A 20,832-nucleotide genomic window follows, 5' to 3' on the forward strand; every position below is an offset into this window, starting at 1 on the left:
AATACTTGTCCTATAGCATGTTATATCCAGTGGAGCGTCATCTACTCGCGTGATTCTTGCGTGCTAGGGCATAAACTTTAAGCCCACTCCTGCTATAGCTATGAGGAGGCCAGTTAATAACTAGATCTCGGTTTTGGAAAGCTTATACGAGCTCACCCTCTTGCGTTCGAGTTCAACCATCTAACCTATGTGTCTGAGATATACGTAGCTCTCGATATTCTCCTACTCCGTAAGATACTTCGCAAGATTCCGCTCAACTTCGGTACGCAAAATGTTATTTCGAGTAGAATTTCAGTAGAATGCGTATGACGACATATTGACAACAATTTAACAGTCTACAATCGGACGAGGACAAGTTATCGAACACGGAAGTCAAGTAGCTCCTTCTATCACACCATTCTTTATCCTATCAGCTACCTGTTTTGCGACATCTGGAGACATACCGCAACGCTTGAGGCGAGACACCATATCCTTCCCCAAATTCCCACTCCCCAGAAGCCCCTTCAGCTTACGCATAAACGACACGAATCTGTTGTCTCCTCCTATCCATGCCTCCTTCTGCCTGTCAGCAGTGAACTCCTTGACAACTTTACGGATCGTGGTGCGTGATTCTTCATACCGGTCTGGATAACTGCCTTGGATGGCGGTGATGCACGCGTGACCAGCGACATGGACCTCTCGTTCACGGAAAATGTCTTCGTTTTGCTTCCACCAGTCATCCATTCCTCCGACCTCGTTTTCGAGGTACGTGATCACTACAACGACGGGAATCTTTTTGTCACAGAGGAATTCGTGAAAGAGCCGGTAATTGTTTTCAAGTGTAGTGGTGAGTCTGCCTGCGCGCATGCAGAACAGAAGTAGATCAATGCCGCCTTGTCTCTCCAAATCCTGAATGAGCCTATAGGCATTCTCGATAGCGTCGAGGTACTGTGGGATTCCCAGCTGTGGTTCTTCGAGCCCAACAGTATCGAACACGTTATAAGACTTCCCATCGAATTCGATGGGATATTTTTGCCAGTGCAATGTGCAGGATCTCGCGTCACTGGATGTATATGCTACGTCCATTCCCGCCATGAGCTTGACGAGCGAGCTTTTGCCTGCCCCTACCTGTCCAAAGAGGACGATATTTGTATGCTTGTTGCCACTGATTGGCAATGTTAGGAAAATAAGAAACAGTGAGAGTGTAGGGAATGCGTACCTCGCAGCCAATTTAGAAGGGATGTTGTGAGTAGTGCCTCGTGACGGTCCAGTAGGAATTACCGTCTCATTCAACAGACGACATTGTTCGATGAGCTTGCAGACAGCGTCGTGTGACTGGTTGAGGCCGCGTTCCGTGACATTAGATTGTGTGATCATTCCCGTGGTGACACATGCGTGGCCGGCAAAGGTCATCCCAAGTTTTGAGATGGTGTTCTCGTTCAACCTCCACCACTTTTCCATGTCTGGTTCGTAGGATTCCAAAGATGTGGCGACGAGGACAATTGGAACTTTCCTCTTGACTTGGGAGTGAATGAACTCATAGTTCCGACGGAGTGTCCGAATCACTCTCTCGCCCCGCACACAGTAAATGATGAGATGAATGTCGTCTTGCTTCATCAGAGTTTGAACTAGCTTCTTCAATATTCTTCGAGCTTCCTTATCGGGGACTTCACCTTGACGGCACTCGTCAAGACCTGCCATCTAGTTCAGTAATAGCTAGGAAGAGCGGTGAACTGGACCGACCGGGTGTATCGAAAAGCTTTACCTTCAACGTCTCATTCTGAGTCAAAATATCGTGCTCATTGACTGCAATTGTACATCCCTTAGCATCGGAAGATGTCACCGCCACGTCCTTCCCAGCGATCAAATTGACCAAGGAACTTTTACCAGCTCCAGTTTCTCCGAAAATTACAACATTGCACATGTCTGTGCAATGTAGAAGTTCCCCGACTGCCGTATAGTTGGATCCAGCAGCACTTTGAATTGGCATGGAGGACTGGTTTCAAGTTAATATTATGCTGAGGAAGAGTCAAATACCACTTGCCATAGATGGTTGTCTCTCAGTGATAGGCCTCGACATTGCAATAATGACTGAGCTCGACTCAAGAAAGCGAAAGGCACATACATCTTGACCTGCGCGTTCGGTGTTTTTAGAGTGGTGTCAGCCTGAGCTATCCTTCAGCTGTTTCCTGATACGTAAGAATGTCCAGCCAAGACGCATGGATTTAGCATGTTCCGTACACGTGAAAAGGACGTGAAAAGGGCATCGAGTGGCGTAGCTACGCAAGCTCATGAATACAACCATGCTGCGGCGGTGAGGGTTGGTAAATATTGGAGTCCAGATCACTGACATATTGTAATGAGGCTAAAGCTGGAAGTTAGATTTTTCGCAGATACCCCCTGGACCCACCTCATACTGCAAGATCCAATCTCCGCCGGCCCGCTTGAGTATCACGGACTGTAGCCCAATGAACGAATCGAACATAACTTCTGATCGTTTCCAATTCCGGGCTTCTCGTTCGGGGTCTAGCAATAAGCAACAAAGTATAACCACTGAAATGAAGATTTGCACCACGGAGGTTCGAATTCCAAAGTTCCCCCAATAATTCTGAACGCGAGGACGCAAATGTGGAAGATGCGATGGTGGCAAATGATCCAGAACAGTTCGATTATGTGTGATATGCAGACAGCAATGATGGCGAGGATAGCAAGGAAATAAAACAGCAAGAAATCAGAAAGCCGTGAGTAGTGACTGTACCCACGCATTTTGTTCTATGCGTGGTCTGAACTCTTCGACACATCGCTGCAGTTCAGCCAGCTGAGCCTCGTGCGATACATCATCCATCATGACGTCCTCATCGTCAGCTGAAGACTCGGAGGCCCACTTTTTCAACAACTCCTCGATGATTTGGATGCCCTCCTCGGTGACTTCGTCCGAATGCTCGGGTTCTGATTGTTGTCCTGCTCAGCAAACATCAGTGTGACAGATCCTGACAATTTGCTTTGACAATTACCAGTAGCGAAATCTTCCTAGTTCATCAGCTTTCCGTTTTGCGAGCTAGAAAACGGTCAGCAGACAATAAAGGACAATTCTATCCAGAACTGACTTTGACCACATTTTCAGGGAAGTTGGCCAGTTGCGCAACGTGGATACCGAAGCTTTGGTCCGAAACGCCTTCGTCCAAAAGTTTCAGAGAAAGACTGATTGGAAAATCGAAACAAACCTGGTTCGACCTTGTACAAGAGCGTGATGTCCCTCTCGCGCGGCGCAGATGCATCTTCTTGGTTCACATGAGCTACGACGTGGAGGTTTTTCACGTGAGGAAGCTCCTGGTCGAGGGCAGTCAACTCGTGAAAGTGAGTGGCAAACAAACAGAAAGCGCGGATGTTGGATGCAATATGCCTTCGGGTGCCGTTAGATACGACTCCAGGAAAGAGATGTTGTTCTCATACTCAGATATAGACCATGCGAGGCCGAATCCGTCATACGTTGATGTTCCTGAAGACAAGACAATTATCGACAAAACGTGCCTCATCTTCCAACAGAAGACATACCGCGACCGAGCTCGTCAATGATAATCAGAGAATCTTGAGTAGCAGACTGAACAGTAAACGACAGTCAGACTGAGGAAAGAATCTGTGTAGATGCCACTTACTCGGAGGATCGAAGCAGTCTCAAGCATCTCGGCCATGAAAGTCGAGACGCCTTTCAGCTGACTGTCACCTGCACCTACTCGACAAAGCACAGAATCAAAAATCGGCAAGGTTGCCTCCGAGCAAGGAACAAAGCAGCCGGTCTGTGCCATGAGAGCAATGACTCCAACCTGTGAGATAGGTTGAGAATGGCGTTCGCAAACGATGACATAGCTGATGCACCTGACGGATATACGTGCTCTTTCCGCCCATGTTAGGACCAGCTTTCCGTAGGTTAGCTCTGTTAAACGGCACAGCAGCAGTACCCACTGATGATCTGAAATTCGCCCTCGCCTACAATGCGGAACATGAGACATTTAATGGTGACAGTACGATAGACCTTACCCTTCACCATTTCTACATCATTTGGAATGAAGCTGATGTCGTCCTGAACTTCAAGGCAAGGATGCCGCGCGTCGCGCAATATTAAACCGCTAGTACCTGATGTACGTCAATTAATTACTGCGTCGAACATCATCTCCAAAACTAGCCTTTCTCCAGGACCTTTGGTTTCACGTATGGCTCAGGAGCGTTTACAGAAACATGAGCGAAACTGGATGATCGTTAATACATGTGCAAGCTTCAGTCATGAGGCCCACCTGAGGATAACATCTAGGTGTGCAATGATGTGGTCAAGATTCTCTAGCACGGGCGTATATGTCGCTGTACGAAGGAAAAGGTTCTGTGAATACCCAGGTAGCGGTGAAAGGAGTATCTTACATGCGATGCTGACAACTTCCTTCACCAACCCGCTCTGCGTTCGTTGATATTCATGCGTAGTCTCTTGATGGTCCGTGGAAAGTGCTTTCAGCTTCTTGGTCGTGAAGTAGACTCCGCTCTTGACAGTCCCGAGTTCGATATATTTACTGTTCCGCATGATGGCTTTCGCGTCCTGGTGGGTACGTGAGCTCATGGTATCGCGCAGTACGGAAAGCGTACATTCTTCGTCAACCTGAAGCAGTATCCATAGTTCTGGGAGTTCTCAAGGTGCAGCTTCTTCTCGAGATCAAGATCAAGATCCTTGCCGGTTGCACGATGTTCGGCATCAAGACCATCCCGGATCTAAGAAAATGTCAGCCATCTTCACTATGATTTAGATAGGCGTAATATGAACCTCCACAAGTTTATCTGCCAGAGCTTGCAGACGCTCATCATAATCAGGTTTGATCGCGTAATTATGATTTTCGAGTTCTTCAAGATCTAGCGTTGACTCGACCATCTCGCCATATTTAACAAGATTGTCGTTGACAGTCTGGTAACAGCATGTGTTAGAAAGGGAGGGGCGAAGATATAATTTGACGAAACCATGACATGCGCACCTGGAAAGGCTTGATATAAACTTCATCGATAAGCTCCTTGTGCTCCTCGTGTTCGTACTGGACGCCCTCGAGAGCCTCAAGCAAACCAGGCAGCTAGTTGAGTAAAGTAAGTATCACTGAGGGCCGGTGACCGAAGCGAAGTACCTTGAGGACCACTTGATACGCCCGCACAACATCCTCAAGAGACGCGATAGATTTCTTGAATCGTTTACTTAGCCGGTGGAGGTCAGGCATCAGCTTCAAGTAGTCATCCTGTGGAACAAAAATAAACAACGCCCTTGGCAAAGAGTATTGTATTGACCTGCAGCGTTCTCCGAGAAGATCCGTCATCCACAAATGTCTCCACGAGGTCTTGCCGTTTACCTGCAAGGCTTAAGTTTGTATTACGTCAAGTAGAGTAAGAAAACAGGCATACGTATTTCGTGCAGATTTATCAAGGGTTGTTTAAGCCATGTCCCGAGAAGCCTAGTTCCTTGAGCAGTTTTGCATTTATTTAGCAGACCAAGGAGAGTTGCGTGCTTATTGATACTTCCCTACAAGTGACCGTTAGCAGGTAAGACATCAGTGAGAACTACATCTCGAATGACTTACAGCACTCCCAGGAGCGTCAATCAGATTCAGTGCACGCAAAGCACTGGCATCCAAGCGCATATATCGTGCTAGATCGTGTGTCCGTAACTTGTATGCCCCATGATTGGAGGGGTCAGAGAGAAGAGAAAGATAGCTGATCAAGGCAGAAAGTGCAGACGGGGCCGAAGGAAGTGAGAGCTCAGCTAAACAATATTGTGAGTGTTGTTTATACAGTTTAAAGATCAAAACCCACGAATCGGAGCAGCAGATTCTGAGCCTGTTTCTGAGTCGATCGTTAATTTTTTGATGTCATCTTCCACATGTTTCGCAGTAAATTCGCCTAGGAGCCTGAATTTAGATAGACTTAAGAAACCGCATAGATGTTGACTTACTTGGTTTACGTTCGGTCACAACAACGGTGCACCTCTCGAACACGGCTTTTAGCTTGCTCAAGTCGAGGTCACGGTCTGTTGTCCCAGATACTGTTCCAGTGGGAATAATAGCTTCTTTAACTGAAAGCTGTATGACAAGAGACTGCTCCAGTGTGAGGGAATAGCGATGACGGTCTGTAACTAAGTAAACCGACCTCAAGATTCGAGAAAAGATCGTTGTCAATGAAATCAGCAACTCCGAACTCCCTCACACTGGTGTCCGCAAAGGCAATGCCGACCGACTTGGTCTTGGCTTTGTTCGTGACTGAAGATGACGATATTTTGACAGCTAAAACGATAGGTGCCGATGTGACATCAGAGTTGACAAAAAGAAGATCTTCCACAGCTTGGAGATTTCCAGGTGATGCCTTTCAAATGATTAAACCATGGCTATAAAGAGAAGATATTACTTGCTCACCTCTTTTTCCAAAACGAATTTGGAAGCTTTCCTTCCCTGCCCTGGCGCGGGCACCCAAATTTCTACGCGCAGCTGTTTAGATGTGAGAGCATCCCGCAAAAAAGAGTGAGCCAGGGTAAGGCTGAGCGTCACGCTCGGAAGACCACCAGCCTTGCCTCCAGCACCTAGATACTTGAGGACGGAGTTGGTGCGAAAGACGTGCGTTGCAACGTAGTGAGCATCCTGCCCATGAACAGAGTAGTAGTCTGTGCGATCGAATAGGCGGACCGTTCCAGTTTCAGGAGATTTCTTTGGGAGCTTGGAAAAGAATGCAACGAAACCGGGGTCAGAGGCTAGTCTCAGGTCAGAGTTAAAATTCTATCGGTCGATGAGCAATCGAAGACTCACTCAGTTCATGCTCTGCATCTTTTTCCTTCCCATACATGAGAGCCATGCTAATAGTTTTTGACCTGGTAATAGTTGTCAGAAGAAAGAAGCAAAAGACGCGTCGCGTCACGCGACGTTGTCGGAATTGAGGTTTAAGCTATGCTATTGCTCCCGAATGCCAAGACGCTCTCCTCGCAAGTCTGCTACCATACGATGATGCCGTAGTCTAGATTTCATGAATTCAGCGTCGTTCAACTTCAGTCCCAACGATTTCCTGGGCCTTGTGTCCTGTGAATTCAGTCTGACGCCAAATTAACGCTGCTTGGCAAAGGCCATCCAAATCATTAACCTATGTAAATCTGCATAAATTTGCAAGTCAGGTATTTAGTGCTAATTACTAGTAAGTTTGACAAATTTAACGGTTAATATGATTCTATGGCCATATGTCCCAAGCTTTGCATCAGGAAGTGCCTCTACTTAACGACGACAAGGAACGACGTAGTTGATGCCTTGACATGCAGATTCATGTGTAGGGGTGTTTCGCCCAGGAAGTCTCGGAGATAGGGAGAGCGCAGCTCGATATGTGCATTTGCCCCAGCGAGTAAGAAGTGAGTCGTCAACCTTGCTCGGCAGTCCTCACTCGTCATGTTCAGCTACTCTGCACCATCATCGGGAAATTTGGGATCACTAGTGCCATCATTGGGTGGATTGGACTTGAAGGGTCTTGGTTGGTTAAGATGGATGGTATCCAGGGAGTGGAAGGTCCTCAGACATCTGAAGCTATACGCTTGCAAAAAACAGTTTCGTTCATGTCCCGCCATGATCCATCAAATGAGCAATTTTTAGCAGGATTTGAAATTTGCATAGTACGAATGCGATTTGAGGTTGTTCAAGTTGTGCTAGGAAGACCAGTTGGAAAAACGTACCTCGGGTTGTACTGTCGAATCTTAAGCTTGACTATTTAAGCTTAAGCTTGAGAGATCCGACGAGGATCATGTGACGGCAACAAGATGTTTTTCTGGAGGCGGTGGAAGGCATGATCAGTAGCCTAGAAGCAACGCTGGACTTGGCAAGCACTGAATGTAACTGCGGAAAGAAGGCGATCGGCAATAATTTGAAAGGGGGTTGACTCCAATTCCAGGCTGTCCTTTGGTTTCATCGATATTCCTGATGTGATGGACATAGCCTTAGTGCTCGAACAATCAGTGCCAAGCATGCGGCCAAGTGTTTGGATACCGCCCTACGCCTCCAGAAGGATCCAGCAAGATGCTTAGTGAGCATCGAGCCCCCGGGGCAGTGATGACTCGATGTTTAAACTCCGCCACGTCCCAGTATATTAATGGCTCCGTTATCTAGGTGTTTCCCCACAATCGCTCTCCTCACAACCACTCCTGTTAACTCTCCTACACTTTACTTCCTATCGTTCGCGTGAGTTTTTGATCATTATAATCTCCTGTATATACGAGGCTGACATCGAGCCATAGAATGCAGATTTTCGTTAAGACGCTCACCGGCAAGACCATCACTCTCGAGGTCGAGTCGTCTGATACCATCGATAACGTTAAGGCCAAGATCCAGGACAAAGAGGGGTATGTATACCAGCCTAGTCAATGCCACTTATGACTGACGGTTTTCTCTGCAGTATTCCACCTGACCAGCAGCGTCTCATTTTCGCTGGCAAGCAGCTTGAGGATGGTCGCACACTCTCCGACTACAACATCCAGAAGGAGTCTACCCTTCACTTGGTCCTGCGTCTCCGTGGAGGCATGCAAATCTTCGTCAAGACCCTCACGGGCAAGACGATCACGTTGGAGGTGGAGTCTTCTGACACCATCGACAACGTGAAGGCGAAGATCCAGGATAAGGAGGGCATCCCCCCTGACCAACAACGTCTTATCTTCGCCGGCAAGCAGCTCGAGGATGGGCGTACCCTTTCCGACTACAACATTCAGAAGGAGTCTACCCTCCATCTCGTGCTCCGTCTTCGTGGCGGTATGCAGATCTTCGTCAAGACCCTCACGGGCAAGACGATTACGTTGGAGGTGGAGTCTTCTGACACCATCGACAATGTCAAGGCGAAGATCCAAGACAAGGAGGGCATCCCTCCCGATCAGCAGCGCCTCATTTTCGCAGGCAAGCAGCTCGAAGACGGGCGCACCCTTTCCGACTACAACATTCAGAAGGAGTCTACCCTCCATCTCGTTCTCCGTCTTCGTGGCGGTATGCAAATCTTTGTCAAGACCCTCACGGGTAAGACGATCACGTTGGAGGTCGAGTCGTCGGACACCATCGACAATGTCAAGGCGAAGATTCAGGACAAGGAGGGTATCCCACCGGACCAGCAGCGTTTGATCTTTGCCGGAAAGCAGCTGGAAGATGGGCGCACGTTGTCAGATTACAATATCCAGAAGGAGAGCACCCTTCACCTCGTACTTCGTCTTCGTGGTGGACTTTAATACTGAACGTTGTTCTCGCATACCTATCGTTTACTTATCATTACCGTGGTATCCTGTTGTAGTATTACCCCATCATTATTGCATCGTACTGTGAACAAGTAACTGGTTCGAAGTCCAGCCGTGGTATCTTCGGCTTCGTTACGACCATGAGCCATTCAGGGAGAACTTACATGAACAAGATAGTTTGTGTATCACAGTAGTATCAGCATCATAGAGAATGGTGAATGGTCAAGTCAATTTTGACTGGTTCTGATCTCGCTGTGAATGACATCAGACTGTTAGATATTGGATGTTCGTTTTGAAGACCTTGACGCGGCCACTTATTGTGATCCGCTTTGAAGGCACGAGTCGCACAACAGACGGGAATGGTTTACGACATGGTAACGAGATCATTGAAAGAGCACAAACGTATTCAAGTACGTGATAGCAGCCAACATTTGAAAACAGATTCCGAGTCACGGGTACACAATTTGAACACAAAGAATATATCCAAAAGATCATCATAGAAATTGAATCTCACTTCGCATCGATGCTGACGACTCCAGTGGAGGGATCATACGTGATGGCCCACGTAGTGTGGTCGCCGAGAGCAGCGAGATTTTGTTCGAAGAGACGATCGGTCTCGACTTGGCCCTTGATCAAGCAATTCTCCTGGTAGTCCGTGCCAATATACCCGCGTAGAACGGGAGCAAACTCTGAGTTCAACTTCTGCCCGTGCGCTACGTCGCGCCAAACTAGAGTTGTCTTGGGTGCGTCCCCTTCCTTCTCAATGAAACCTGGACAATATGTAGCGCGAGAAATTTCAATATAACAATTATACGTACCAACACCTATATCCTCCTTGAATGGTGCGTTGTTTGTGCATTGAATGTTTTTCTCCGGCACTGAAGAGTCGGTTTTGGGATCCTAGGCTTGTCTCGCAAACCGATATCGAGAAAGGCAAGTTGGGCGTACTTACGGAAAAAACGGTATACTTCGCCTTCCTTGGTTAAAATGGTGGATTGCCCAACCTAAGTAGCGGTCCATGAAACCAACGACAAATCCGTGATTCTATCAACTCACACTAATAGGAACGTTGGTCGAAGCACTTTGGATGACATCTTTGGACACAGTAACCTTGGTGAACGCAAGTCTGAGGGATGCATTGTAAATTAGCTCTCCACATTCGCTTCGAATGCCCCTTACTGTGATCGATATGTAACATCGGCACGGTAGGTGCCTGTCAGTGACACTGCTTATTTAGAGAGCCCAAAGCACTGATGATATTCACCCACCATCGGCCCCAAATTTCTTGACCCTATTCGAAAGTTATATCAGTAAGAACGCGCGACAACAAAGACAAAAAGATGAAGGATACAGGGATATACGTACGCAAAAGCCGATGGGTAACAGTTCTTGTACAGGCCATCAGCGATAGACTGATCGTCGAAAGTGAGAAGAAGGTTGAGGTCTATGCCGAGGTCGTTTGATTCGAAGGTGAGCTTTTTGACGAAGGCCATGGCGTAGAGTCGAATTCGAGATTGAAAGTATGAGGAAGTTGGCGTTCGACGTTCGGTTGTGACCTATGGCTAAGTCGACACGACTTATATACCATTCTTTGCACCCTCCGGAAGGACAGCAGTCCCGTATCCGTAGAGATGGAGTCTGGAAATTAGAAACAGAGGCTTTTCGGGTCGAATTCAGCATGCTTCACAAGCAGCTGACCATTGGCATCTGCGCATGATCAGTGACTCCTATGGTCCGTTCGAGTAATTTCGCCTGCGAGGAATGTTTGCTAATCTGGCAGCACAGCTGGGCCCTGGCTAGATCGCTTCCATAGCACAATAATGTAAGCAAACATTCCTGGAATCCGAAGAGCAATTTCGCCTACGAGGAATGTTTGCTAATGCGACACGCGACCTGCCATAAGGCTGTCGGCACTGACAGCAAGTCCAATCTCAATAACGGATTTGATTTGAGATGATAGTTACTGCCGTGAGGGAGCAAAACTGCGAAGGTACAAACAATTAATCAAGTGCCGTACGGAAATCCGTTGCAGGTTTGACACGTGTGTTCTTATCCGGGTCGGGGCTCGGTCACCGCATATTACCAGACTATGGGCTATTATGCCGTTTAGAGAGATCTGGTCATTATGAAGCTGTACTGCTATCACCTCTACCTTCCCTATCCTTCCCTCTATCCTTCCCTCGCTCCCTACCCTCGTCCTTCTCCTTCTTCCCTTTCCCACTCCTCTCTTTGGCTGCTCTAAAGCACATAAACTCAATCCCAGTCGCACGCCGACTCTCCGCCAGCGTCCTCTTCACACTATCCAGATTCCCCTGCAAATTCTCATCTCCCGGCCGTCGTGCATACGCCTGGGAGATCTTGTTATACAACTCCGAAAGCGTCTTCGCAGCCGGCGGAGACACGTAGCGAGCAAGCGTTTGGTGCATGAACTCGATCTCTAGGGTAGCCTGTAGATAATGCCTCGTCGATAATGTGACATACGAGGAAGGAGAACGTGACTTACACGAAGCATACCGCCCATGCCGAACCGTTTGACTTGTTTGAACGAGAGTAATGCATCTTGAGCGACGTTTTCTACAAGTGCGTATATCCCGCGTTCAAGTAGATTCTCTGAGACGCGGCTGATTTGCGCGTGAATCTCGACGAGGCCCATCAAGGCCTTGTACATGTATGGTCGTATTTCTTGAGGTGAATGTCAGAGTAGGTAGTGACAAGTGACGTGGACAAGCTCACCCGTAGGTTGCGGGGTCTCGTACCAATCCATGTCTTTGTCGAGGATGCCCTCTCGTAATATGACTGCAACGGCGGCGGCCTTCGGCTTGACATATCCATCAAAGAGTGTCTTGTCAAGCGCAGTCACTGCTTTCATTAGTGTCTAAGCCATAACTTGAGCATGCAAGGCGGCGCAAGTAGGTGAATAAGAAATACCTTTCTATCATCCTCAACTGATATGCCGAGCGCATTCTCCAGCTGAGATAACATACTGGGTATCAACGATGCTGATAAATGTGAGAAATTAGATATCACGAGGAGCAGCCTCGTATTCTTGATGCATGACTGTATCAGGGGCCAGAACTGTAGAGCACACAAAACTACGCACCGAGTCGCGCAGATCAATCAGCTCCTGCTTCCCTTCTCGCTCAGGTGCTCCCGCTGCCACGACGCTGCACACGCCTGGGGGCGCTTCCTCCGCGACGAGCACAACAAACCCATCCAGAACTGCATATATTGCGTCCAAAAATGCCTTCGTGATCTTTGATATGAATGCTGGTGGTACGATGTTCTGTTGCGTTACCCGCAACACGCCCGATCCACTATCTGTCGAGACACCGCCTGCGATTTTGAATGCTGACGTTGCAAGGTGGCGCATGAACGATTCGAGATGAGCGAGGTAGAGCGTTGTGGAAGGGGTGGAAAGATCGGGAGTGAATGATTCGAGCGTGTACATGTAGTTTGCGTCTGGGATTGTTAGTTCATAGGTGCACGAGGGATAGTAGAATGCTGTTAGTAGCGCATACCTCGCAACCAAGATCTCACTAGAACATCTTCGAAACGCCACCGCGCGCTCTCCACTAGCCCTTTCACCAGACCGCCTTCTCCGAGTTCCAATGCGCCAATCTCGGCGACGCAATCTTGTACCTCACTAAGAATCTTGGTCAGCCAGTGAGCCGTCGTTAGCGAGTTCGAATGAGACGGGAAATGTTCGGGAGAGTTGGTGGTAGAGGAGTTTGATAGGACGTCAGAAAGAATAAAAAATTCCGAAAGGAAATTGATGTAGAGCTTGATAATGTCGAGTGCCATCTGCCTGCATTGGGAGGAACTACGCCTCGACGAGGATGGCTAGAGGAAAGAGTAATGTCAGACAAGTGACATGACCGCACAAATGACACGAACTCGTTTGAACTTCCCCTCCAAGAAACTCCTTGCGATTTTCCAGAAGTTGGGCAACGAAGAGACCATAACCTCGGAGATATTTTTCACCATGTCCCAGATAGCCTGCCACACTTCATGACCGCCTGCCTGCGCTGAGTACGACAGGAATGAACAATAGCTTGACAGAAGGGATGTGATAACGCACCAATTACGGCGTCGGGCGCTTTGCTCTCCAGCGCTACGATACATACCAGGAGCTGCGCACCAAGTATCTGTCTGAGCGCGTTCGGAGACGACAGTTCAGGTGCCGTACGAGACTTCGTGGCTGTGATGCATATCACTATAAAAAGTACTCAACAACGCGAAAGGAACGCACCGTCAATGTTTGAAACACCAGCCCTGTAGGCAACACTCATCCGGTCCATGATACGCTTGTGCTGGCTATCGAAGTAGGTCCATATCGGGTCTTCAGGCACATTTAGTTCCAGGAGAATTCTTGTCAGTGGTGGTTAAGAACGAGACATGCAAACAATAACGAGCAAACGTACTCAATCCCTCGCTCCATTTCTTCGACGCTCCTGCCTGGTTCTTGCAACCGTGTCAAAAGTAGCGCTTTCATCTCTCCCATCACCTTCTCAACATTTGCCCACACCTTGTCCAATATCCTCTTCTGTTGCGCCGTAGAGCCTGCGTTGGCACCTGCTTCGACGGGGAGGAGCTGTCCAGGGCGAGAGTCGAGGAGAAACTTCCCCTTATTGTACTGACGCAGTGCAGCTTCATACCTTCCAGCCTCTATGGATTCCACGAGAAATCCCGGGAGGCTGAAGAAGAATTTGGAGCGCTCAAAAACGCCGAGCGTAGTGCGCAACTTTTGGGCTTTGGCGCTGTTCTCGAGGGTAGGGAGGAAGACCTGATTGGCCTTTACAGCCGAACCTAAATTGGAATGCATCAAAAACAGGACTAGAAGAAATGAGCTGGGACAAACGTTTTAAGTAGTCTACAAGAGGTCTGCTAGCAAATTCTGCCTTGTCGCTCAGTAATCCCTCACGCATCTCCGCATATAACGCTACGAGCATGGACCAGTTATTTTGGAGTACTTGCAGACAAATGACACAACACACCATCCGTAGAAGCCTTGACGGCAACGAACCGATCAAAATTATCCTCTACGAGGACACGGACAGCCTCTGAACGAGCATCAATGGATGATTGGAGATGGGTAATGCCTGCTGCAAGATCTTGGTATGTTGCGTTTGGGTGTACAGCAGATAGAAAGGCTTTTGGATCAAATGATTTGGAAGAGATGAGCACGGACATCTCTGGAGGCGTATGAACGACCGAAATCCCAGCTGATTTTAGAGACAATTACGCACTCGAATCCGCATCCAAACTCGTCAGACTGCGAACGTTGTTAGCACCGAATGGCGGGCCCAAATGACGACACATACTCAATGACGCCGCCAAGGCCCAGGGGGTCACCGTCTCCATCGTTGGATTGGGAGGTAAGGATGTCAGAAAGAGGATCTTCCAGGTCATGATCTATCTCTTCCCATTTCCTATGCAACGGTTATTCGTACATTTAGGCAGTGAATTCGCCACATACGTGGGGTTCTGGGATGATAATTTGTAGGCCTTGAGGATGGAGGCTTCGTCGGTTGTGAAGTTCATCTTACCCATCAGAACGAGTCAGAATAGAGAAGTGGATCCCTTTATTTCAACAGCTCCACTGCGAATGGTACACAAGTAGTACTAACGCAGGCCTGGTAGGAGATTAGATAGTACTTGCTCTGTTACACTGTGGTCTGCGGGTGGCCTGTAAGTTAGTCCAGGTTGTGTTGCACGTGACTCATAACACTGGAAGCGGTCACGGTACTAGTACTAATAGTACAGCCTACCGTGACGCGCGCCGGGCAGTCCCTAGTACAGCAGCCTTTTGGAAACTCTCAAGGACCACAGTACTGAGCTACTGTTTGAAGTGAGTCTACTCATGGCCTCCCTACCACTCCAGAAGTTTTTATTGCAGAAACTGGTCACGTTCATCAAACATCTCAAACTCCTGAAGTTGTCGGCTATCATTCTGTGCATTCACCGGCACGTCATCACACTCCTCCGTCGACTACTACATAGGATTTCGCACAACCCTAATAACCATTTACCAGGACAAAGGTCCAGCGTTGATAGAATTATGGGAGCTACCGAGCCCGCTGTTGAGGACACACAGAACCAGATCCCAACGGTAACAACACTTGCTGTACGCCCTCCCGAGAGGGAGGATGCTCCCCCCTTTCAACATTGTGTTGTGAGTTTTTGGCATTTCCATTAGCTCAGGTGCCAACTTGAATACATCATCGACCTTATTCTGTTCAGACATCTTCAGGAGCAATTACTCTTCGCGCAATCGTTGCATCACAAATTGGTAGATACGACAGGAATATTACTCAGTATGTCTGCCTTGTATTCGCATTCCTCGAATGTCTTTCTAACACCTCCGGTAGAAGTAAAGATTTCCGTGTGTTCGAAGTTAGCCCAGGGCCAAACAATTTTACGGAGTGAGGAAAACTGCGTTTGGATACTGAAATTCATTACCATATTTCTGCAGATCTTCAACGAAAATTGCCAACTGGTTGCAGCTCACTCACCCCGAGGGCGCCCGCTTCTTCTTTAACCCGCTTCAGGTGCGGAATAATCACCAAAAGGCTCAAACCACTCATCATGCGACACCACACAGAGAGTCTTCACCGATCAGAATATTTTGGAGAATAACCTTGCACTCGAGATCCTCGCTGCAGCCGAGCAAGCGAATCAAATGGCAGCAGAGAGTGGCAAGGTTTGCGCAACAATGGAGCTTGCTATCGAAAAGCTCTCCGAAGGCGTCTTTGGGTACTACTTTGTAGATCATGATGCACGGATTATCTTCTGGCCCGAGATTGTCAAATCTAGGGAGCTTATGATCCATGTACGAGGGGTCACTGACAAGAATCACATTAGTAAGCATCATGTAGCTAACTTATCGAGATGATTTGATATGTTCAACTAGGATATGCATTGGAGGCGCAATACTGGTGCGTTCAGCAATGTATGGTGAGTAATTACCTACCCTCTGTCGAAAAATAGCGACCAAACTTATCCGAGCAGGTTTTGATTGTATTAAGCTTGACTCATTTGCGCTCATATGCTACAGGAAACATTGCACCTTGTTCCCGAACATGCGTGCTCTCCCCGGACAGGTAGTGGATTATTTGCGAGATATCATTACTTATGCTCATGCCGGTATGGTGCTTTATGCGACCTTTTGGCTACGTAATGAGTTCTCTGGCAGAATCAATCACGTCTCAAACATCCCTTTCTCCCTTCGACTTGGACGAGCTCTCAAACATGCTTGATGTTGTTGAACACGTGAAAGGTCAGCTTCTCAGTAGTATCGTCTTTGTTGGGATCCGTCTTGATCAGAAGCAGATAACATCGAAAAAGTCAACGAGCACTCCGTCTGTATCGTCGGTATGAGAGTCAACTCTAGTCTCCGTTAAATATTCATATATTTGTCTCAACCCACAGCTCGATACATGGATATGTTTTGTGGGTGGCTTATATCTACTTTCTTATTCCAAATAACGCCGCGTCGAAATAGTCCGAGCAAAATTTGTCAACTTCTGTGGGCAGCTTGGTGCCCGTCTTGATGCTGATCAATCGTTATATGATAGTGATAGCAAGAAGAAGCCCAAGCCCATCTTAGTTCGTATTTTGAACGTTGCACTGTTCAACTCTCCGCACATCCACAGCGAATCCATTCACAATGTTTGGGTGGACAATACTGTGGTCAAACCTAGATGGAAGAAGTTCATCAGCCAATTAAATAGCGAGTGGAGCAGTTTCACTGTGTTTGTAAGTATGCTGTTGATATTTCAACCTACAGACCTGCTCACGCTGGCAGTCAACTGTGATGCTCGCTGTGGATGTCAGTTTCCTCGCAGTTCCTGGAGTAGATAATCCCTCCACTCAGTCAAAACCAGCCGTGACGATTGTTGTTTACCTGTCAACGCTTTGCGCAATGGGTTCGCTTGTGATTTCCCTTGTCCTGGCGGGTCAGGTTAGCGACAGTAGGAGGAGCTCAGCTGGCAGTGTGGTGCGTCGCTAGCTGCAGTCCCAATGTCCCATCTCATGGCTTGTATCGACATAGGCCAATTTCATGACTTCGATGTCCCAATCGCTCCTTGGCATCGAGAGCCTCGCCTTTATGCTCAGCCTACCATTTGCTCTCCTTATCTGGGGGTAGGTTGCCCCGAAGTTTGCAATATGCTCAATGTTTGACGAGGAATGTCACAGAATGATTTTCTTTGCAATCGGACTCTCGATCCTCATCTTCTATACTACCGATATCGTTGCATTTATTGTTGTCATTCCCATATGGGCGGTTGTTGTCCTCCTTACGACATGGCCAGTCTTTGCAGCTAATAACTTCCACGTCTCAGCTGTTGCTATGCGAGCCGTCAAGTACTGGAAAGACATCATGAAACACATGGTCATCATACGAAGACAATGATTGAGTTTCCTTTATTCGGTCCGTGGATGGGAGGTTTTTTCTCTTGACTTTCATACGGAGTTCCCTTGGTATTTACATGTACTAGTAGTCCTTGTACTCTCACTCTCCCGCCATGTCAGGGTTACAGCTTACAGATAGTTGTTCTCGAGCACTAGGTTATGACCGCTTGATTTAGTACCAAATGAGATAAATCGGATCCAGTGCTTGATCATGATCATGTTGCACTCTGTTGCACTTCAATAATTTCATTCTCAGTCCTTCGGCAGGATCGAGTACTATTAGGTATCCCGCCATGTAGTAGCCGACAATAATTAATTAGCGCTGGTGCGCTATGTAATCCTGTACGAACCCAACTTGTAATGTCGACATGCACAACCAACCAGCACATCATACTAGGTTGTCTGTGTACTTAGTGCCTCTTACTATCCCTTCCAGACTATCGCCCTACAACGCTCTACCTTCTCTTGCCCGCCAACAGAGAAAGATCTTTTTCATTCGGATCCCGTTTATACCTCCGTCATCATGCGGGAAGGATACATTCGCATGTTCATCTCCTGGTTGAGGCTCATTATCAAGACAACTGCATTTCGATCGTACGGAAGTCTTCTCTCTATTCTCCTGCGACTGATCCGACGCTGTCAATCTGTCGTGAATGGAAAGGAGGGGAATTTTCGAGAGCGGCCCGGTTTAGCATTGAGCTCTCAGCCAGTGGCCAACGAACCCGAGCCGACGCATCCTGTGAGCCTTGCAGTGCCATTACTTGAAGCACCTCTACAAACTCGAGGGTCGCAACCTGGAACGAACGTTCAAATGCCAATTCCCGAACCTTATTATGAGGGGACGAATATCAATGTCTCAGCTTATGATACACAATCTCCCCAGAACCCCGCTGCGCCGTCCACACCAATCTCTATGCCCGAGCCTTATGAAGGGACCAATATCAATGTTTCAGCTTGTGATACACAACCTTCCCGGAACCCCGCTGCGCCATCGCTTCCTACGACGCCAGGACAGACCTTTGATATCCTTCTAACTCCCATTGTACCCGAACCACAGGTCAGACGATACGAAAGGCATGTTCCAGTGTACGCAAATTATACTATGTCGTGTGAGTTGCCGCTTTAACCCACACTCACAGTAACAGCGAGTACAAGCCATTTGAGGTTAAGAAAGGTCCTTTGGACTGTTCAAAGTAAGCATGTTGGTGAGAGAATCAGCAACGGGATTGAAATGGACTTACAGGGAGCTCGCTCCGGTAGAGGGATGGGAGCCGTTCACGCACCCGGAAGGGGCTTTGTTCTTCTATCACCCATATAAAGTGTGTCTACCGCCTGCTCCCAGTACATGGCTTTACTCAAGTCACACACCAGAGAGCTTTCACCGATGCCAATGTTCGAGACTCTGGAACTAGAGACAAAATAGACAAAGCTGTTAAGAAGGCGTACGAAGAAGCGCGCAACGCAAACATCCCCTTGGATTCATTCGTCGAGCTAGGATTAGAGCTCATGGTGGAGGATGGCGAAGAAATGTGGGGTTACTACTTTGTTGACCACAAAAGACGTGTCATTTTCTGGTTTGAAGACTACAAATTCTTCGAACTTATGAATAACGTCCGAGGTGTAGAGCGCAAAAGCCACGTCAGTAAGTTCTTTCCATGAAATACTTTTGTTTCAGGTTCCTGTAATTGCGTCGCTCCCAGAGTATGCATTAGATTCACAGTATTGGTTCGTATGACCTCCAGGTGTACGCATGTTCCCTCACTCAACCAAAGTAAATGTACTCACGCTTTGTTACAGCCCCTTTTTTACCTTCCATGATTTACATACCGTGACGTTGGCAGGAGACATATTGAGCTATTTCCAAACAAACGCGTCCTTCCGGAAGACATTGTCGTGACGCTCAAAGAAATTGTGATGCATGCTCATGCAGGTAAGTAAGATCAATAAGTGTTTCACGCCGTACACGATTGACTTGCGATAGAAAACATCACTTCTGAAACGTGTCTAGCACCTTTTGCTCCGAATGAGGTTGCAAGTATGCTTGAACTTGTGAATCATCTCAAGGGTGCATCATTCCCTGTTGCGTGAGAGTTGCTGTTGATCATCTTTTCAGACAGTACTAACAAGGAGCGTGAGCACTCCGTGTGGATCGCTGGTAAGTCTGATCACGGAATGTCGGTTGATTGTTTCTGATACTTTTTATTATTTTTATTTCAGCTCGATTTATGAGGCTTTTCTGTGAGTTTCGGCAGTCCGCGATCTCCATTTCCTGATTACTTTGCTAGGCAACGCAAAGTTTGTGAATTTCTGTGGACAACCAGGTGCCCGACTTGACGTAGATCAATCGTTATATGGAGAACATGAAACTCGCTCGAAAAAGATCATTCTTCGCATCATGAATGTTATTCTGTTTGCATCCCCAGATGCTCAAAGCAAGAAAATTCACAGGATATGGGTCGATGAAACCATCGTTCAACCGCGATGGAAGGACTTTATCAATAGGCTCACCACCGAATGGAATGGATATACAATATTCGTGAGTTGCGCTTTCGATTCATATTGCCATACAATCAATGACCGTCTCAGTCTACTGTGATGCTCGCTGTTGATATCAGTTTTCTCGCGGTCCCAGCTGTCGCGACTCAAACGCCCGCGATCGTCCTAGCATATCTATCTTCCCTCTGCGCTTTGGGCTCCTTAATGGTCTCACTGATCTTGGCTGGACAAGTTAATGACAGCCGGCGAGGCTCTGCTGCAGACGTGGTAAGTTTCTTTTTTAGATTGTATCACCTATATTATTCATGTCCACAGGCCTCTTTCATGGTAGGGATGTCGGAGTCCATTCTTGGCCTCGAAAGCCTTGCCCTGATGCTCAGCCTGCCGTTTGCACTTCTGATTTGGGGGTCAGCTTCCGGGTTACATCCCACGGATTAGTGGCTCATCTTTTAACAGAATGGCATTCTTTGCTGGAGCATTGTCCACCCTGGTTTTCCGCACTTCTGGCGTTGTCGCCCTCTCGATTGCATCTCCAATTTGGTTCGCCGTATTCATCCTAGCGACGTGGCCCGTACTTGCCGCCAATGATATTCACATTTCTAACCTGAGGATCTGGATCATAAAACAAGTCTTACCTCAGGCTGCGGGTCCCATCATCTCTCATGTCTAATCTGTGTTGTCTGATT

The 20,832-nt window shown here is 47.7% G+C and overlaps 6 protein-coding genes across 6 annotated transcripts; 2 read left to right on the forward strand and 4 right to left on the reverse strand.

Annotated features, from left to right (window-relative positions):
- Window positions 1-269: 269 nt before the first annotated feature.
- Window positions 270-2,449, reverse strand: DFJ58DRAFT_284254 (P-loop containing nucleoside triphosphate hydrolase protein). The gene is made up of 4 exons (XM_041379666.1): window positions 2,024-2,449; window positions 1,723-1,975; window positions 1,199-1,673; window positions 270-1,144 (listed from the first exon to the last, which is right to left on the reverse strand). Exons 1-4 carry the CDS (start codon window positions 2,057-2,059, stop codon window positions 373-375), a joined length of 1,536 nt encoding a protein of 511 aa, XP_041245494.1. The 5' UTR covers window positions 2,060-2,449; the 3' UTR covers window positions 270-372.
- A 261-nt stretch (window positions 2,450-2,710) lies between these two features.
- DFJ58DRAFT_905620 (DNA mismatch repair protein) lies at window positions 2,711-6,843 on the reverse strand (the record flags this gene model as incomplete). Its single annotated transcript, XM_041394967.1, has 23 exons — window positions 2,711-2,920; window positions 3,087-3,154; window positions 3,204-3,382; window positions 3,433-3,478; window positions 3,535-3,580; window positions 3,636-3,803; window positions 3,856-3,896; window positions 3,943-3,966; window positions 4,018-4,106; window positions 4,160-4,225; window positions 4,272-4,335; window positions 4,393-4,564; window positions 4,612-4,734; window positions 4,787-4,924; window positions 4,992-5,084; window positions 5,136-5,243; window positions 5,293-5,354; window positions 5,407-5,524; window positions 5,583-5,764; window positions 5,954-6,095; window positions 6,148-6,360; window positions 6,411-6,742; window positions 6,798-6,843. The coding sequence occupies 23 exons, from the start codon at window positions 6,841-6,843 to the stop codon at window positions 2,711-2,713; spliced, it is 2,730 nt and encodes a 909-aa protein (XP_041245495.1).
- A 1,299-nt stretch (window positions 6,844-8,142) lies between these two features.
- On the forward strand, window positions 8,143-9,381 carry DFJ58DRAFT_682276 (polyubiquitin). Its single transcript, XM_041383238.1, has 2 exons — window positions 8,143-8,365; window positions 8,419-9,381. The coding sequence occupies exons 1-2, from the start codon at window positions 8,262-8,264 to the stop codon at window positions 9,230-9,232; spliced, it is 918 nt and encodes a 305-aa protein (XP_041245496.1). The 5' UTR covers window positions 8,143-8,261; the 3' UTR covers window positions 9,233-9,381.
- A 367-nt stretch (window positions 9,382-9,748) lies between these two features.
- On the reverse strand, window positions 9,749-10,731 carry DFJ58DRAFT_726299 (uncharacterized protein; the record flags this gene model as incomplete). Its single annotated transcript, XM_041385350.1, has 7 exons — window positions 9,749-10,008; window positions 10,057-10,116; window positions 10,191-10,242; window positions 10,295-10,364; window positions 10,418-10,451; window positions 10,507-10,529; window positions 10,604-10,731. The coding sequence occupies 7 exons, from the start codon at window positions 10,729-10,731 to the stop codon at window positions 9,749-9,751; spliced, it is 627 nt and encodes a 208-aa protein (XP_041245497.1).
- Window positions 10,732-11,046: 315 nt separating this feature from the next.
- On the reverse strand, window positions 11,047-14,949 carry DFJ58DRAFT_284283 (exocyst complex component Sec5-domain-containing protein). Its single transcript, XM_041379667.1, has 15 exons — window positions 14,715-14,949; window positions 14,560-14,667; window positions 14,485-14,510; window positions 14,233-14,430; window positions 14,097-14,177; window positions 13,660-14,044; window positions 13,488-13,606; window positions 13,317-13,436; window positions 13,133-13,263; window positions 12,757-13,078; window positions 12,339-12,697; window positions 12,167-12,283; window positions 11,972-12,113; window positions 11,742-11,920; window positions 11,047-11,685 (listed from the first exon to the last, which is right to left on the reverse strand). The coding sequence occupies exons 1-15, from the start codon at window positions 14,786-14,788 to the stop codon at window positions 11,362-11,364; spliced, it is 2,685 nt and encodes an 894-aa protein (XP_041245498.1). The 5' UTR covers window positions 14,789-14,949; the 3' UTR covers window positions 11,047-11,361.
- Window positions 14,950-15,098: 149 nt separating this feature from the next.
- Window positions 15,099-20,816, forward strand: DFJ58DRAFT_726301 (uncharacterized protein; the record flags this gene model as incomplete). Its single annotated transcript, XM_041385351.1, has 27 exons — window positions 15,099-15,410; window positions 15,479-15,552; window positions 15,607-15,660; window positions 15,711-15,786; window positions 15,840-16,098; window positions 16,149-16,173; window positions 16,293-16,381; window positions 16,431-16,514; window positions 16,568-16,609; window positions 16,667-16,687; window positions 16,740-16,993; window positions 17,043-17,234; window positions 17,289-17,380; window positions 17,435-17,630; window positions 18,087-18,736; window positions 18,790-18,843; window positions 18,894-18,969; window positions 19,022-19,292; window positions 19,351-19,375; window positions 19,492-19,580; window positions 19,632-19,715; window positions 19,764-19,805; window positions 19,868-19,888; window positions 19,936-20,186; window positions 20,237-20,413; window positions 20,462-20,553; window positions 20,603-20,816. The coding sequence occupies 27 exons, from the start codon at window positions 15,099-15,101 to the stop codon at window positions 20,814-20,816; spliced, it is 3,816 nt and encodes a 1,271-aa protein (XP_041245499.1).
- Between the last annotated feature and the right edge of the window lie 16 nt (window positions 20,817-20,832).

The sequence above is a fragment of the Suillus subalutaceus genome, assembly GCF_016647625.1.
Source record: "Suillus subalutaceus strain FC151 chromosome Unknown DFJ58scaffold_34, whole genome shotgun sequence".
Taxonomy (NCBI): Eukaryota; Fungi; Basidiomycota; class Agaricomycetes; order Boletales; family Suillaceae; genus Suillus; species Suillus subalutaceus.

Bases quoted from the DNA above. Each gene is read 5' to 3' on its own strand.
- DFJ58DRAFT_284254 (XM_041379666.1), bottom strand. From the start codon at position 2,059: ATGTCGAGGCCTATCACTGAGAGACAACCATCTATG. The intron at 1,976-2,023 runs GCAAGTGGTATT...ACTTGAAACCAG, and splicing joins CTGAGAGACAACCATCTATG to TCCTCCATGCCAATTCAAAG. The intron at 1,145-1,198 runs GTACGCATTCCC...ATTGCCAATCAG, and splicing joins CCTTCTAAATTGGCTGCGAG to TGGCAACAAGCATACAAATA.
- DFJ58DRAFT_682276 (XM_041383238.1), top strand. From the start codon at position 8,262: ATGCAGATTTTCGTTAAGACGCTCACCGGCAAGACCATCACTCTCGAG. The intron at 8,366-8,418 runs GTATGTATACCA...TTTTCTCTGCAG, and splicing joins AAGATCCAGGACAAAGAGGG to TATTCCACCTGACCAGCAGC.
- DFJ58DRAFT_284283 (XM_041379667.1), bottom strand. From the start codon at position 14,788: ATGGGTAAGATGAACTTCACAACCGACGAAGCCTCCATCCTCAAGGCC. The intron at 14,511-14,559 runs GTATGTGTCGTC...CAACGTTCGCAG, and splicing joins GGCCTTGGCGGCGTCATTGA to TCTGACGAGTTTGGATGCGG. The intron at 14,431-14,484 runs GTGCGTAATTGT...ATACGCCTCCAG, and splicing joins GAGTTTGGATGCGGATTCGA to AGATGTCCGTGCTCATCTCT.